Raw genomic sequence first — 16,033 nt, forward strand, 5'->3', positions numbered from 1 at the left:
GTCCGTGAGTTCGAGCCCCGCGTCGGGCTCTGTGCTCATGGTCAGAGCCTGGAGCCTGTTTCAGACTCTGTGTCTCCCTCTCTCTGACCCTCCCCCGTTCATGCTCTGTCTCTCTCTGTCTCAAAAATAAATAAACGTTAAAAAAATTAAAAAAAAAAAGAATAAATAAACATTAAAAAAAAAATTTTTTTTTTTTTATACTTGTGTGCTCAGGGCACCTGGGTGGCTCAGTCACTTAACTGTCCAAGTCTTGATTTCAGCTCATGATCTCATGGTTCGTGGGTTCAAGCCCCACTTCAGGCTCTGCACTGACAGTTCAGAGCCTGCTTTGGGTTTTCTCTCTCTCCCTCTCTCTCCGCCCCTCCCATGCTCTCTCTCTCAAAATAAATACATAAACTTAAAATAAAAAAAAAAAAGAGTTACATGCTCTGGGGCACCTGGGTGGCTCAGTCGGTATTTGACTATTGATTTCCCTCATGGTTCATGGGATCAAGCCCAGTGTCAGGCCCTGTGCTAACAGTGTGGAGCCTGCTTGGGATTCTCCCTCCCTCCCTCCCTCCCTCTCTCTGCCCTTCCCAGGCTCAATCGCACACATGCTCGTGAGCACACGCTCTCTCTCAAAATAAACTTAAAAAAAAAAAAAAAGAGTCGCATGCCTTACTGACTGAGCCAGCCCGGTGCCCCAGTTTTATTCACTTCTAAAGTTCTCTGCACCCACCGAGTCCCTGTGTTGTTCCCACTGACTATGAAGGGCCTGCTCTTGGAGCCCACCTGGGCTGCCTATAAATCCCTTCACATTTTCAATGCAGATACAGATTCTGTCATGTAACCTCTACAGTTCTTCACAAATGAAGGCCTCCCCTCATCACTCCTGGAAAGTTCCGCTCTAATCTGATGCTTTTGGTGCTGGCAACACTCTCCCCCACAGGCGTACAGGCCTTGCTCGGGGTGTATACCGTCCTGTTCAGCCAAGCGCAAAAGGTCTTTCAAGAGTGAGCTACACGTCTCACAGGGCTGGGCCTCCCGGACGGACGGGACTGGCTTTGGAGTCCTGACCTGTGATGCTCCTACAGAAACACTGTGCCCTGAAGGGGCCTCCTCGTCCTGAGCTCCATGCCAGCAACCTGTAAACAGAGAAATGCTGATCAAGCGCACGCTGACCTTGTTGGGACGAGGCAGCCTCCTCGGGAATGTGTGTCAGACACGCCCACGGATGAGGCCAGGGGACTGCTCACGGGCCAGGGGGACTCGAGACGGTGAGGCCTTCTGTGCAGAGCTCACCCTGGCCAGCGCCCATGGCGGGACAGCCCTGCCTCTGGGCAAGGACACCAGGGAGAGGTGAGTGCAGGGAGGAGAGGTGGACTCCCTAACTCTCCCTCTGCAAATGACTCTCAACAAGGCCATGGCTGCCGGTGACTGGTGAGCCCCGGGTAGAAGACTGTGTCCACACCCAGAAACGTTCAAGGACCATTTAAGGGTATGTGCAGACTTGCAGGCCATCTTAAGCATAGTTGAAGTGTTGGAGAGCCCTCCAAGGAGGCAACAGAAGGGAATGCGTGACAGGTGGAGGTCACAGAAAGGAGCACATGGGGGACACCAAGAGCTGGAAGTCAGAGTAGAAATAACAATGCGGAAGAAAGGGTGTACATGAGGTGTGGACACTGACCCTGGATCAAAAGTGGGGGACACCAGACAGTTTCCCAATGTGATTTGAATCCAGCTTCAACATATACCCTCACAGCTCTGATGCACTAGGCCCACGTCCGGCTGAGCATGTCCCATCCAGCCCTCAGGCACACAGGGCCATCCCTCTTACTGAAGGTGACCAGCTACGTGCGACCCGGCAGAGATCAGAGCTCGGGGAAAGACGGCACATGCCCACAACAACCCAACCCGTGCCTTCCTACGTTCCAGAATTACAAGAGCTTCAGAAGAGGGTCCTGCAGAATCAAGCCAGGGGTCTGCACAAGTAATGACCGTATTTGTGGCTGAGAGTCCTGGCACGTGGAGGCCCCCAGCATCATAAAGAGAGGGGATGACGTCGGGCACAGAAGTGGCACTCATCTCGAGAGAGTAACGAGACAAGGGACAGGAGAGGCCACGGCAGTGTCCCTGACAGACTTTATGATTTCTGACTCCTAAGCCATACTTTTTGAGGCTTCAGGGCAGCGGAGAACGGGGCGCGTGGGGAAAGGTGGTACAGGGCTCACAGCCCAGCCCTGCACCCACAACAAACGTGCCAGGAAAGGAAACAGTACCCACAGCCTTGACAAGATAAGCCGCGACGAGCCCTGGAGGGAGAGGGGGACAGAGCAACGCCCAGCTCAGGAGCACATCTGAGGGCCTTACCTAGTCGTGCGCGAAGTGCAGAGCTCTCCAGCATCACACGGCAGTACAGGCATCAGTCTCATCGAGGAGGCCCCGCTCCCCCTGGGAGAAACATCCGGCAGAGACCACACAGCCCTCGGCAACCGCACCAGTTCAGTCCATGCAACCTCTGCGTCTAGGGTCTTCGGTCCTCCCCGCTCCGCACCCTCCCCCCACCGTCCCAAAGCGGAAGAGGTGCCAGGCCGGCTGGCACTGGGCCCGCTCCCTCCCTCCCACTGTGTCCGGCACAAAGTAAACAGGTGGAAAGGGAACAGGAAAGCAACTGCTAAGCTCTGGGCCAAGCACGGGGGACCCCCACCCCTTGGGGGTCTCGCAGATCTGGCCTCGCAGACAGCCAAAGCCCGAGTCACCTGTCTGCCATAAATGACCAGCACGGGACCTAGAGCCAACCACTCACACTCCTCCTAGGCTGCTCGTCACTGTACGGACTGTACCTCCCGCACGTCTCCCGTCCCTCCGCTGATGTACCTACTATTCCCACCCGCTCTGGCTCGCGCTCCATGCATTTCCATGCTATGGTTAAGAGGCCACTCGGCACGTGACATCCAGACAGTGCATGACAAACGCACTCGTCAGTTTTCTTCCCCAGATCACCAGTCTCCTAGGACCAGAAAGCACCCGGCCCTGCTCCTTGCTTCACCCTCACCCTCCAAAGTCTACATGAGGACCTCACAGACCCTCGGCCTCTCATCCTTCTGCGCCGCAAACGCTCTCCATTCTCTCCACTCAGAGAGAATATGCGGAGCTATTCCCAGCTATGCGGAGACCTTCACCCCGATCGTTTGAACATTCTGGATTCCGTGCCAGGACACCCCTCTGAGTCCTACCCCATCTGTTCTCAGACAGGAAGTGATCCATATACTCCAGCACCAAATCTAGACCCTGAGTCTGGTGAAACCACAGGCTTTCCAGACCCAGGGAAGCAGAACAGTAGGGGCAGACAGAGTCTCAGGAGAACGGGAGTGGCGCTGGGAAGTGGGGTTCCTGGGCTCCAAACTGGGAGGGGCTGTGATGGGTCCAAAAGGAGCCCTACCAGACTTCCTTGAGGAGCAGTCCAGGATGTCACAGAAATGTTCACAGGGGCGCCTGGGGGACTCAGTCAGTCAAGTGTCCGACTTCAGCTCAGGTCATGATCTTGTGGTGAGTTCGAGCCCCTGTGCTGACAGCTCAGAGCCTGGGGCCTGCTTCAGATTCTGTGTCTCCCTCTCTCTCTACCCCTCCCCTGCTCACACTCTCTCTCTCTCAAAAATAAACATTAACAAAAATTTTTTTTAACTTTAAATGTTCATTTATTTTTTGAGAGAGAGAGAGAGAGAGAGAGGGAGGGAGAGGGAGGGAGAGGGAGAGAGAGGGAGGGAGGGAGGGAGAGGGAGAGGGAGAGAGAGAGAGAGAGAGAGAGAGAGAGAATCCCAAGCAGGCTCCTCACTGTTAGCGCAGAGCCTGACACGGGGCTCAAACTCATGAACCAGGAGCTCCTGACCTGAGTAGATATCAAGAGTCAGACGCTTAATGGATTGAGCCACCCAGGTGCCCCGGGTTTGAAACTGTAAATGCTCCTACTTTTAAAGGTTTCAAGAGGACGCTACATATAGTTTTCCACTGTAAGCAAATACACATAAACGAACATTTCAGCCAATCATAAACGGTTTGCACATCCAAATACGGATATGAATACGTTTGTAAGTGCTCCTCTATGGACATCTTACAGGGGGATACTGGTTACCTGGTGTATAAATCAATAGCTATTTCATACCTTCTTACCTGAATGAGTTGTCTGGAGGAGCTAAGCAGGCACGTAAGCCACCTGCCTGCTCCCTAATCCTCTCAGGGATGAACTTGACGGGAGGTCCCCGACTGTAGCAGTGGACCATTCCCCTTGCCTGGACAGGCGAGGGCGGCCCGGAAGGGGCAGGGCCCGCCCCAGGCCCCAGCTCCGCTAACCTAGCTTTCATTCCACAGGAAGTGACCCGGAGGGTATGGTGACCTGAAGGGCAAAGAGTCTACACAAGCTCACACTTTTGTGTCTACACACACAACTTCCGAACCACCCCACCTACTACAGACACAGTCCAGAATTCCTCCTAGGGCAAATCGGCTCCCTCGTGAAGAACGCATGGAGGCCCAACCCCTTCGTCTCATCCAGTGTCAGCCCCTCCCTCCCCAGAGCCCTTCGGAACCCTAACACTCACCCTCCTCATCCGGATACCCAACACCACGAGGACGCCGCCGGAAGTCCCGCCCTAGGAAGTGCGCACGCGCACAAGCACGTCCGCATCCATTGGCTCACTTGGTCGCCACCGCGCGGCGCCTTCTGGGTAGTGTAGTTTGGGAGCCCGTGGAGCTCGCTGCCTCAGAATGAAGGTCCTCCCAGACTTTGGGGATGAAGAGCCAGAACGTGAGCGACGCCGGGAAATGGAGCTCCGGGGCTGTAAACTGGGAACGGCGGCAATGGGGCTGTAAGGAGCCCTACCGGATGTCCTCGGGATGCAGTCTAGGACGTCACAGATATGTTTACAAACCCATTCTTTCCAATTGTGTGAATCGGAGCAAATTTCCAAAGGGTATACATACAGTGGACGCCGTATACCATCGTGTCACTTGGCGTCCGCTCATCCTGGTCAGTTCTCTTGTCAATACACGTAGACTGAACTTTGGAGTCATGTTTATGGCCTTCAATAGGTTTGGTCAGGGACAATAAGAAAAGACCCCGGACATGGTCATGACAGGAAAGCGAGAAGAGAGATATCAGAAGAGGCACTGGTTAGAAAGGGTGACGCTGTACCTCCTTTCCACTGAAAACATCTTTCCTACCTGTATATCAGTGATAGTGTTCCAAGATACTAAGAAACATTATTATTCATATAATACTTATTACTCCGTATGTGGAATATGTTTCTCTCCTTTTAAAGTCTAAAGCTAGGGGCGCCTGGGTGGCTCAGTCCGGTTGTGTCTGACTTCGGTTCAGGTCATGATCTCGCATTCTTTGAGTTCCAGCCCCGCGGCAGGCTCCGACCCTGGAGCCTGCTTCAGATTCATTCTCTCTCTCTCTCTCTCTCTCTCTCTCTCTCTCTCTCTCTCTCTCTGCCCTTCCCCTGCTCATGCTCTGTCTCTGTCCCAAGAATAAACATTAAAAAATAATAATAAAGTCTAAAACTTATCTGAAGAGAAAAGCGACTCATACTACATTTCTTACCAGGACAGGGTGTTCTATTCTAATAGTCCAACCATATGGCAAAGGGAGCAACTTATTACCGTTGTGAAGGTTTAGGAATCCATGATCCTTTATCCCTGTTGGTAAGAGATTTATCATTTCCGATGTAATTGCTGCCCCAGTATCAGCAATGGGAGTTGAGATGATCTCTGCAAAACACCTGTGATATAGTAGTTACTGAAAGCTATTAATGATGATTACTTTTCAGAGAAATCTAGTATAAATAGTTATAGAGACAATGATCTGTGACAGGTGAAAAAATGTTAGGATCTCAGTGAAGATTGAGCCAGAGGCAGTGAAGTTGGAGAAGTCAGAGAATGAAGCTGAACCCACAGCTGTGGTGAAACCTGGACCACACTCAGGGTTTGATCTCCAAAATGCGGCTCTTTTTGAAACTTGAAAACATGAACAGCTTGGTAGTAGAAATAATTACGGTTTCTGGAAATATAAAAATGAATAGGGAAGCTGTATTGTCATGTGCTGCTTTAACAAATATTCAATAATCACCATTTGGGTTTTAGACACAAGAGCAGATACATAGGACGTGGGGAATAGGGTTGCTCTGTGTATACTGTGCATGTCCTGTATTAAATGACTTTGTTCTGGGTCCTGTATTTATCTTGTAAAGAGATCATAAATCCTATATTTGGGTTTTTTTTTTTTTTAATACAAGAAGTGGCATTTAGAGCTATGTCTCTCCTACTCTACTTAGCAATGAAAACACAAAATGACAGCACTTGTTGAAAATCAACCCCCCACAAATAAAGGACACCAGTCTTATGGTTCTTTATATATTTTGGATATTAACTCGTGTGTGTGTGTGTGTGTGTGTGTGTGTGTGTGTGTGTATGGCAAATATTTTCTCTCAGTCCATAGGTTCCCTTTTTGTTTCCTTTGTTGTGCAGAAACTTTTTAGTTTAATGTAGTCCCACTTATTTTTGCTTTTGTTTCCTGTGTTTTTGATGTTGTTTTGATGTTTTTGTTTCCTGATATATATATATAGTTTCTAATACCAATGTCATGGAGCTTTCTCTTTATGTTTCCTTATAGCTTTACCGTTTCAGATCTTCTGTTTAAGTCTTTAGTTCATTTTGAATTGATTCTGGATATGGTGTAAGACATGGGTCCAATTTAATTTTTTCATGTGGATATCCAATTTTTCCAACATCATTTAATAAAGAGACTATCCTTTCCCCCACTGGATATTCTTGGTGCCTGTCAAAAATTAGTTGACTTCATTTGTGTGGGTTTACTTCTGGACTCTCTCCTCTGTTTCACTGGTCTATGCGTCTGTTTTTATGCCAGTGCTTTATTGGTTTGATTAGTATAACTTTGCAGTGTAGTAGAAGGCAGGAAGTTTATAGCCTGTAGCTTTGTTCTCCTTTCTCAAATTGAGGTAAGTGTCCTTGTGGTTCCATAAAAATTTTAGGATTTTTAAAAAAATTTCTGTGAAGAGTGTCATTGGAATTTTGATAGGGATTGCATTCAATCTGTAGGTTACTCTGGGTAGAATGGACATTTTAACAAATTGATTCTTCCAATCAACAAACATGGGATATCTTTCCATATATTTGTGCCTGTGGCTTCTTTCATCAATATTTTATAGTTTTCAGTGTTCAGATCTTTCACCTCTTTTGTTAAATTTATTCTGAAATATTTCATTCTTTGTGTTGCTATTGTGAAGGGGATTGTTTTAATATCTTTTCTAGATAATTTATTGTTAGAGTTAAAAATGCAGATTTTGTATGTTGATTTTGTATTCCTAAACTTTACTGAATTCATTTATTAGTTTTTACAGTTTGTTTTGGTACAGCCTTTCAAGTTTTCTACATTTAAGATCAGTTCATCTGCAAACAGAGACATTATTCCTTCCTTTCCATTTTGGATGACTTTCAATTATTTTTCTTGCCTAATTGCTCTGGTTAGGACTTGCAGTACAATGCTAAATAAAAGTAGAGAGTGTCTGGTTTGTAATCTTAAAGGAAAAGCTTTTGGCTTTTCAACATGGAGTGTGATGTTACCTATGTGTTTTTAGTATATGTCTTTTTTTTATATTAAGGTAAATTTCTTATCTACTTAATTTGTCACAAATTTTTATCATGAAAGGATGAAGTTTGTCAAAAGCTCTTTGTGCATTGATTGAGATGAGCCTATGATTTTTATCCTTTGTTAATGTGGAGTATTACATTTACTGCTTTATATAAGTTGAGGCATCCTTGTACCCCAGGGATAAATCCAATTTAATCATAATGTATAATTCTTTTAAGGTGCTGCTGAATTCGGTTTGCTAGAATTTTGTTGAGGAGTTCTGCATTTATATTCATTAGTCTCCAAATATTTAAAGTTAAGAGAAACCTCTGCCTGAGTTGTTGAATTGCTATATTGTACCCCTGAAACTAACACTGTATGTTAACTACACTGGAATTAAAAAAAAAATGTTTTAATTGAACAGAGAGGGGCACCTGGGCGGCTCAGTCAGTTAAGCGTCCAACTTCGACTCAGGTTATGATCTCATGGTTCTTGAGTTTGAACCCCGCATTGGGCTTTGTGCTGACAGTTCAGAGCCTGGAGCCTGCTTCAGATTCTGTGTTTCCTCCTCTCTCTGACCCTCTGCTGGTCATACTCTGTCTCTCAAAAATAAACATTAAAAAAAATTTAATTGAACAGAGAAAGTTCTGCCTGGAAGTAGAAGAGAGTGTTGTTACCAAAAGTGTTGGTTTGTGAGGGATTTATTCTTGCCAGCTTCAACCGTACTCAAGGGGCAAAAATTAAGGCCTGAACTCAATCTTATCCTCAGCATATGACTGGACAGATATTCCCCCAGTGGATCATAGCCTCAGAGGAAGGATTTTAGGAACCAAAAAAGTAAATCCATTATAAAATTTACTATATAAACCACTTAAAAGTATTTTTTAGAATTGATTAAAAGTTATAAGGTATGCATATAAATTTTATTCAAAAATAAAAAGGACAACAGTAGAGTCATAGAAGTTAATGAGGATTTCAACTCGAAATAACTATAGGGGCACCTGGGTGGCTTAGTCTGTTAAAGTGTCCAACTCTTGATTTCGTTTGACTCAGGTCACGATCTCACGTTTTGTGAGATTGGGTCCCATGTCTGGCTCTGCACTGACAGTCTGGAGCCTGCTTGGGATTCTCTCTCCCTCTCTCTCTCTGCCCCTCCCCCGCTTGCAATCTCATATTGGAAATCAGTTTGGCCAATTCTTAAAAAGTTAAACATTCATCAATGATCAACACTCCACTCTCAGGTATTCACTTATATATGAATGTTCACAGTTCTTTTGGTAATTGGAAACACTGGAAGCAACCTACATGTCCATTAATAGATAAACACACTGTGGCACATACGCCCAATGGAATATGACTCAGCAATAAAGAGGAATGAATGCAATAGGGATAAATCTCTAAACAGCCACACAAGGATATACTTTGGGATTCCTTTTATGTAAAAATGTAAGGAAAAGCAGTCACATAACAGTATACTGCAGGATTCCAAGAACATAAAAATTAAAGAAATGCAAATTAGTATATAATGACATAAATCAAATTAACAGATTCTCCCGCATTCATTGCACTCATAAGGCATTTCTCCATTGTTGGAAATCTGCCAATGTTTAACAAGGCCAGAGATGTAGGTAGAGATGTCCCCACATTCGCAGTTCTCATAAGGACTCACACCAGTTTGAACTCTCTGTTGTGTAATGAGACCGAAGTTGTAACACAAAAATTTCCCACGTTAGCTGCACTAATAAGGCCTTTCTCTGCTGTGACTTGTCTGACGTCTAATGAGTTTGGAGTTGCAACTAAAGGATTTCCTACGTTGCTGCACTCATCAGGCCTTTCTCTAGTGTGAGTTCTCTGGTGTCTAATGAGTGTGAAGCGGTACCTAAAGAACTTCCCACATTTGCCACACTCATAAGGCCTCTCTCCAGTGTGGACTCTCTGATGAATAATGAGCGAGGAGCTGTCCATAAAGAATTTGCCACATTCTCTGCACTCATAAGCCCTTATTCCAGTGTGGATTTTCTGGTGCTCAACAAGTTTATGTTTGCGGCTGAAAGCTTTCCCACATTCACTGCACTTATAAGGCCGCTCTCCGGTGTGGATTTTCTGGTGCTCAACAACTTTGTCTTTGCGGCTGAAGGCTTTCCCACATTCTCTGCATTCATAAGGCTTTTCACCGCTGTGGATTTTCTGATGCTCAACAAGTTTATGTTTGCGGGTAAAGGCTTTCCCACATTCAAGGCACTCATATGGCCTCTCTCCAGTGTGAACTCTCTGATGTCTAATGAGCGTAGAGCGATTCCTAAAAAATTTTCCACATTCACTGCAACCATAAGGCCTCTCTCCTGTGTGGATTTTCTGGTGACCAACAAGTTGGGACAGTCTAAGGAAAGCCTTCCCACACTGGCTGCACTCAAAAGGCCTCGGCCTGGCGTGAATACCCTGGTGGTCACCAAGGCCAGGTATCCGTGTAAGACATCCTCCACATTTTGGGTTCTCATAAAACTGACCTTCATCGTGGCCTTTCTGGTGCTGATGGAGGTGGGACTTTCTAAGGAAGGCTTTCCCACACTCTCTGTACTCATGACGCTTTTCTCCAGTGTGGATTTCCTCATGGTCAACAAGTATATGTTTATGACTGAAGATTTTCCCACACTGAGTACATTTATAATAATTCTGTTCATTTTGAAAGTCCTCTCCACCAGCTGTGCCCCAGTGTGGCCGTCCTACAAGCTGAGGAACCTGCTGTTGGAGAAGGCCTGAGCTGGCTGGGAAGTCCTTCCCATCTTCACTGCACGTAAAGGTCGTCTCTGCCATGTGACCTCTGCAGTTCTTCACAAATGAAGACCTCCCCTCATCACTCCTGGAAAGTTCCGCTCTAATCTGATGCTTTTGGTGCTGGCAACACTCTCCCCCACAGGCGTACAGGCCTTGCTCGGGGTGTATACCGTCCTGTTCAGCCAAGCGCAAAAGGTCTTTCAAGAGTGAGCTACACGTCTCACAGGGCTGGGCCTCCCGGACGGACGGGCCTGGCTTTGGAGTCCTGACCTGTGATGCTCCTACAGAAACACTATGCCCTGAAGGGGCCTCCTCGTCCTGAGCTCCATGCCAGCAACCTGTAAACAGAGAAATGCTGGTCAAGCGCACGCTGACCTTGTTGGGACGAGGCAGCCTCCTCGGGAATGTGTGTCGCACATGCCCACGGATGAGGCCAGGGGACTGCTCACGGGCCAGGGGGACTCGAGACGTTGAAAGGAGGGCCTTCTGTGCAGAGCTCACCCTGGCCGGCGCCCATGATGGGACAGCCCTGCCTCTGGGCAAGGCCACCAGGGCGGGGTGAGTTCAGGGAGGACAGGGGGGTTCCCCAACTCTCTCCTCTGCAAATGACTTTCAACAAGGCCACGGCTGCCGGTGACTGGTGAGCACTGGGTAGAAGACTGAGTTCACACCTAAAAATGTGTGCTTGCAACACAGCAGCTGGTGTTTAGAGACTATATAAAGATAGGTGCAGCCATCACAATACCTCAAGGGTAGGTCATATGTCAAGTGTACTGCAAAGGGAGCAGAAGTGAAAGGATAATGGAAGGAAGCCACAAAAGTGGGGGAGCTGGGAAGTGCAAGGTTAGAAATGATGACAGGAAAGAACAGGTAGAACTAAGGTATGATCACGCTCCCTGGCATCACACGGTGGTAAAGCCAGCTGTGACAACACACCCATTCCCAACTCTGCAGCCCCAGGGCCATTTCCTGTAGCTGGTGATGGAGTAAGGTCCATGCTGTCAGGCACCCAGGCCCCTCCACCTCTTCAAGATGAGCACTTACAGGGGACCTGGAACGGGCCACCCTAGATGAAACACAGGAAGACAGAGTAGACTGCACGGCCCCCAGAGTCAGTGATCCAACACATGACATCCCACATTCTAAAACCAAAAGAACCTCAGAGGAGGGTCTCATAGAACCAGTGGTCTCTATGAGTAGAGAGCACGTTGGTGGCTGGAAGTTCCAACACAGGGGTGCCCCTAAGAAACGCTGGCAAGGAGGGGAAGGCCTTGAGCACAGAGGCTCCGCGCTTCTGAACAGAATAACCTGACCAGGGACAAGCAAGGCCACTGGGATTTCTCAGACAAGCTTGGAGCAGAGGTGCGCGCAGCCCGGACCTGGCCCCCTTAAACCTGTGGTTGTGGGAAAGCCAGAGCTCCTGACCCCCAGGGAAGGCGAAAGCCGGAGCTAAGCCCTGGACGCTGGAGTGGGTGCGAGGGCCTTACCTAGTGATGACAAAAGTGCAAAGGTCTCCAGCATCACACTGTGGTACAGGCGTCTCTGAGCCTCATCGAGGAGCCCCCACTCCTCCTGGGAGAAGCGCACGGCCACGTCTGTAAAAACCACAAACCCCTGCCAAAACAGGAGGCTTCAATCGATGTGCAGCTTCTCTTTCCACAATGTTCATACCGCCACCTCCTTCCATCCCCTCCTTGCCCTTGCCCTCCACCCCGACTTCCCAGTGTGGAGGAGATACAGGGTCTGGTGGCACTGGCACCTCCCTTCTCCTCACTGCCACTGATTGCTGTGTCCAGAACTGGGTAAAACAAGCGAGGAGGGTAAGGAAAGCCCCGCCCAGGCTCTGGGCCCGCAGTGGGGGCCTCTCTGTCTCTTTCAGCAGTAAATTATGCTGAGGTCCCCCAGATCCTACGTCCCGGCCAACACAACTTGAACTTACCTCTCCCACATAAGCGCCCCCCCCCCTCCTCACCTGCCCATCATTCTTGGTCTGAACCTCTCTCCATATCCGGTCCCTCCACTTCTGCAACTTGGTTACCGAGACCGCAGCCCACTCTGCGGGTAATTGCTGTGCCTTCCCAACACACCGCTGTTGCACATAGAATCCAGGCAGGAGCGTGCAAGTGGAATCAGCATCCTATTTTGCCCTGTCTTGCCCCAGAAACCCAAGTTCCCCGGTGCCAGGGTCCTTTTGTGGTTCTCCCCACGTGCCACCCGTGTCATACTCCCCCTCCCAAACCTAACGTGAGCACCTCACAGACTCCCAGGCCTCTGCTGCATCATCACTATCCTGCTGTCCTACAAGCAGTCACAGCCTGCCTTTACCTGACCCGCATGTGAAGTCCAGCGACACTGAACTCCGCACCCAAGGCCCAGCAATGCTCCTGGCTGCTTTGTTTTAACCTCAACTAACGTACCAGGTCTATCAGCCTCAACTGAAGCAACACAGGCCTGACCCAAAGTCACCACCAAACACTGAGGACTCCATGGAAAGATCATGTGCCCTGGCCTGAGCTTACTAACACCTGACCTCCTTCGTGGAGATGCTTCAACACCTACTGCACACCCCCGGCCCCTCGGAAGCCTTCAGACTCCTCACCTGTATCCCACACGGGCACACCCTCCACAGCTACTCTGCTTTTTCATCTGCCTTTGTGACGTCCACCACCACCAACCAGGCTCCCAGAAGAGATTCGAATCTCCTTCCTCCCCTTCCTGCCTCCACAACCTAACGATGGCCCCTCTGGAAACTAATGCCCGGCTATACCGCAGTGCACATGCCGGCCACTGTCTCTGGCTGCCTGCAACCTGGAAGCCTCCCCTGAACTCCAGACCTGTGCGTCCGACTGCTAAGTGGGTGCCTCTAGTCGGGAGTCTCTGGACCATGTGACATCAGTGGCAAAACCTGACTTCCTATTCCAACCGACTACTGACTTCCCCGTCTCAACTGACAGGACATCCATTCTTTCAGAGAAAGCCAAAATCCTTGGGGCTGCCCCTGACGCCCCCTTCCATCTCGTCCCCCCACACCCTTGCTTGCCACATCACTGAACGTGGGCTACTCCGTCTGGAACACATCCAGAAGGCAGCTGGTCCTCCACCTCCACAGCCACCAGCCCTGTGCAGCCATCAGCAGAGGTCACCTGCGCAGTCCCAGGAGGCCCCCCACTATCCCCACCTTCGTCGAGGCTCTCCCGCACACTGCAGCTGCACACAGCCTGTGAAGATCAGGTCACCTGGCTCCTCAGCTCAGAACCTTCTCCTACTTCCTTCAGATTAAAGGCTCACCACTTCAGGCTGTAACTGTGGACCTGGTAACTGTGTGCCCCCTGCTGCCCCATATCCCCACTGTAGGTAAGAGCCTCGCAGTTCCCTGATCATTCCAACTCACTCTCACCCCCATCACTTGAACATTCTGGATCCTGTGCCCAGGACACCCTTCCACATCTTACCCCATTGGTTGTCACAAATGGGCAATGCTCCATAGAATCCAGGGATGAGTTCAAGACCCTGGGCTTTGATGAGACCACAGGGACTTTAGACCCAAGGGAGGGAGAACAGGTGAGCAATCTCAGGACACCATCATTCTTTACACGGGAGTGGCAAAACCATCAGGGGGACAACTGGGGTGTCCTCCAACTGTCACATCCTCCATGCACCTGTACAGGATCCATAAGCATTTCTGCAAATGCCACGGGAACCTGTGGGAAGAGGGAGGCCATGAGAAAGGGGCAACCATGGTAGGCAACCAACAGACTGAACTGGACCCCCGCTACCCCTGCCCTGCCCTGGAGCAAAGTGCTCCCAGCCTGATAACTTAAGCTCTCAGCCCCTCTGACATCAGTGCTGCTCTTACCAGCGATGTGGTTCTGTAGGAGGAATGAACGTCCCGAGCCTCAATTCCTGGCCCCCACCTCACAGAGCTGATAACAGTATTGAACAGAACTGATGCACACTAACTACCCACAGAGTTAACAAGCCTGTATGTTTCCATTGCAAATAAAGGACAGGGTTCATAAAATTTGGATTAGTGTTATTTCTGCTTACGATTTTCAAAAGATGTGTTATACAACGTTCTGTTGTTAGCAAATACCACAGATAAATTAACTTTGCAATTTTCATAAAGTGTTGTTGCTCTTCATTTATCGAATGCATGCATTTCTAGTTTCCATGTGTACATATTTACATAAATGTTGGTTAGCTGATGTCTCAATAAATGTTTCATACGTTCCGAATTTAATGAGTTGTAGGGAGAGTCTGAGCGGGCAGCTCAGCTACTCTTCCTTTCAGCAAACAAGCCTACCTGCTGCGTGGCCCCCTGCAGGGCGTTGGCAGGACCCCTTGACTGGAGCACTCCTGTCTTCCTCTTGCCCCCAAGGGTGGAGGTGGTGAGAGAGCAGTGCCCTCATCTGGGACCCAACCGCTCCACAAATCTGGCTATTTCTTTGTCCCACAGGGACTGTCTCCCAGGATCACCTGACCTGCAGGACTGAGAGTCTCTACCTCCGTCTCCACCCAGGCCAACAAACTTACCACATCCAGGCATTCTTTTCTAGACCCAGGTCAGAATACCTTCTACATCAGGTACGCTCCTTTAGGGAGGGAGCATCAGGGATGCTGAATCCCCCGGGGCACTCCACGCCTCAGCCCTCCTGACGCTCACTGCAGAGCCCACCAGTAATAACGACCTTAAGACCGCCTCCTTGGTCGGGTCCTGAGGCCAGGCTCTGGAGCAGTGCACACCCTTCACACCTTGGACAGCTCCAGCCCAGCTCCCTTCCCCGTCCTCCAGACCCTCACTTCTACGGACCCACGTCATGTCTCCACCCTCAGATATCTCAGCATCAACATGTCCAAACCGAACTCATGATCTCCCCGAAACCTGCCCGCTGGGCTCGCTTCCCCACCTCCGTTCTCTCAGATGTTCAGGCAAGGAAGCCCTGACCTGGTCCTTCACTCCCCACTTGTGCTCACAGCTACAGGCGACGCAGCAGGAAACCCCGTCGGCTCTGTTGCCCGACTCTGCAGAATCTCCTCGCATCTCCCTCCACGGCCACCGCCCTGGCCCAACCTCCACCATGACTGCCCCGGGGTGGTTCCTCAGCAGCCTCCCCGTCCTGCTCTCGCCTAACCTAACCGATCTCTGGGCGCGCACCTCCCACCCCCGCCCTGGACCCCCGACCCCGGAAGATCCCAGCCGTGCACGCCGCCCCTGCAGGCGACACTCCGCCCCGACCCCTGGGCCCCCGGCCCCGACTCAGGAGCCCCTGCGGGCCCTCCTACGCCCCACCGCAGTGGGGGGGCCGGGACCCCGAACCAGGACGCCCTCCGCTCCCGCCCCGGGGGCCTGACTGCGGGGAGCCGAGCGGGCGGGGAGAGGAGGGGCGGGGCGGGCGGCCGAGGGCCCGGGGGTCGCAGCACCCACCTGCGCCGGCTTCACCGGCGCGGCCTCGGCCTCCGCCTCCGACCAGTGGGAAGAGCGGGGCGGGACGCGGCGGGCGACCGGGCGGGGGCGAGGGCGCCTCGCAGCCGCCACTGCGGCGGGAACAGGCCCTCTTTTCGCGCTTTCCATTCACGTCGGTCGGGACTGAGGATTCCGGACGCACTAAGCCACGGAACAGTCCCGGGAAC

General features: G+C 50.3%; 1 protein-coding gene across 2 annotated transcripts; it reads right to left on the reverse strand.

Annotated features, from left to right (window-relative positions):
• Positions 1 to 382: 382 nt before the first annotated feature.
• Positions 383 to 15,479, reverse strand: LOC125915841 (zinc finger protein 547-like). 2 transcript variants are annotated; one of them, XM_049621881.1, is made up of 3 exons: positions 13,855 to 15,479; positions 11,890 to 12,016; positions 383 to 1,124 (listed from the first exon to the last, which is right to left on the reverse strand). In XM_049621881.1, exons 1-3 carry the CDS (start codon positions 13,885 to 13,887, stop codon positions 793 to 795), a joined length of 492 nt encoding a protein of 163 aa, XP_049477838.1. In that variant the 5' UTR covers positions 13,888 to 15,479; the 3' UTR covers positions 383 to 792. The 2 variants fall into 2 exon arrangements, with proteins under 2 accessions (XP_049477838.1, XP_049477837.1); XM_049621880.1 differs by lacking the exon at positions 383 to 1,124 and adding an exon at positions 8,538 to 10,740.
• Positions 15,480 to 16,033: the final 554 nt, after the last annotated feature.

The sequence above is a fragment of the Panthera uncia genome, assembly GCF_023721935.1.
Source record: "Panthera uncia isolate 11264 chromosome E2 unlocalized genomic scaffold, Puncia_PCG_1.0 HiC_scaffold_19, whole genome shotgun sequence".
In the NCBI taxonomy this organism is placed as follows: domain Eukaryota; kingdom Metazoa; phylum Chordata; class Mammalia; order Carnivora; family Felidae; genus Panthera; species Panthera uncia.

Bases quoted from the DNA above. Each gene is read 5' to 3' on its own strand.
- LOC125915841 (XM_049621880.1), bottom strand. From the start codon at position 13,887: ATGGAGCATTGCCCATTTGTGACAACCAATGGG. The intron at 12,017-13,854 runs GTAAGATGTGGA...CTGTTTTGGCAG, and splicing joins CATTTGTGACAACCAATGGG to GGGTTTGTGGTTTTTACAGA. The intron at 10,741-11,889 runs GTAAGGCCCTCG...CTCTGTTTACAG, and splicing joins TGCACTTTTGTCATCACTAG to GTTGCTGGCATGGAGCTCAG.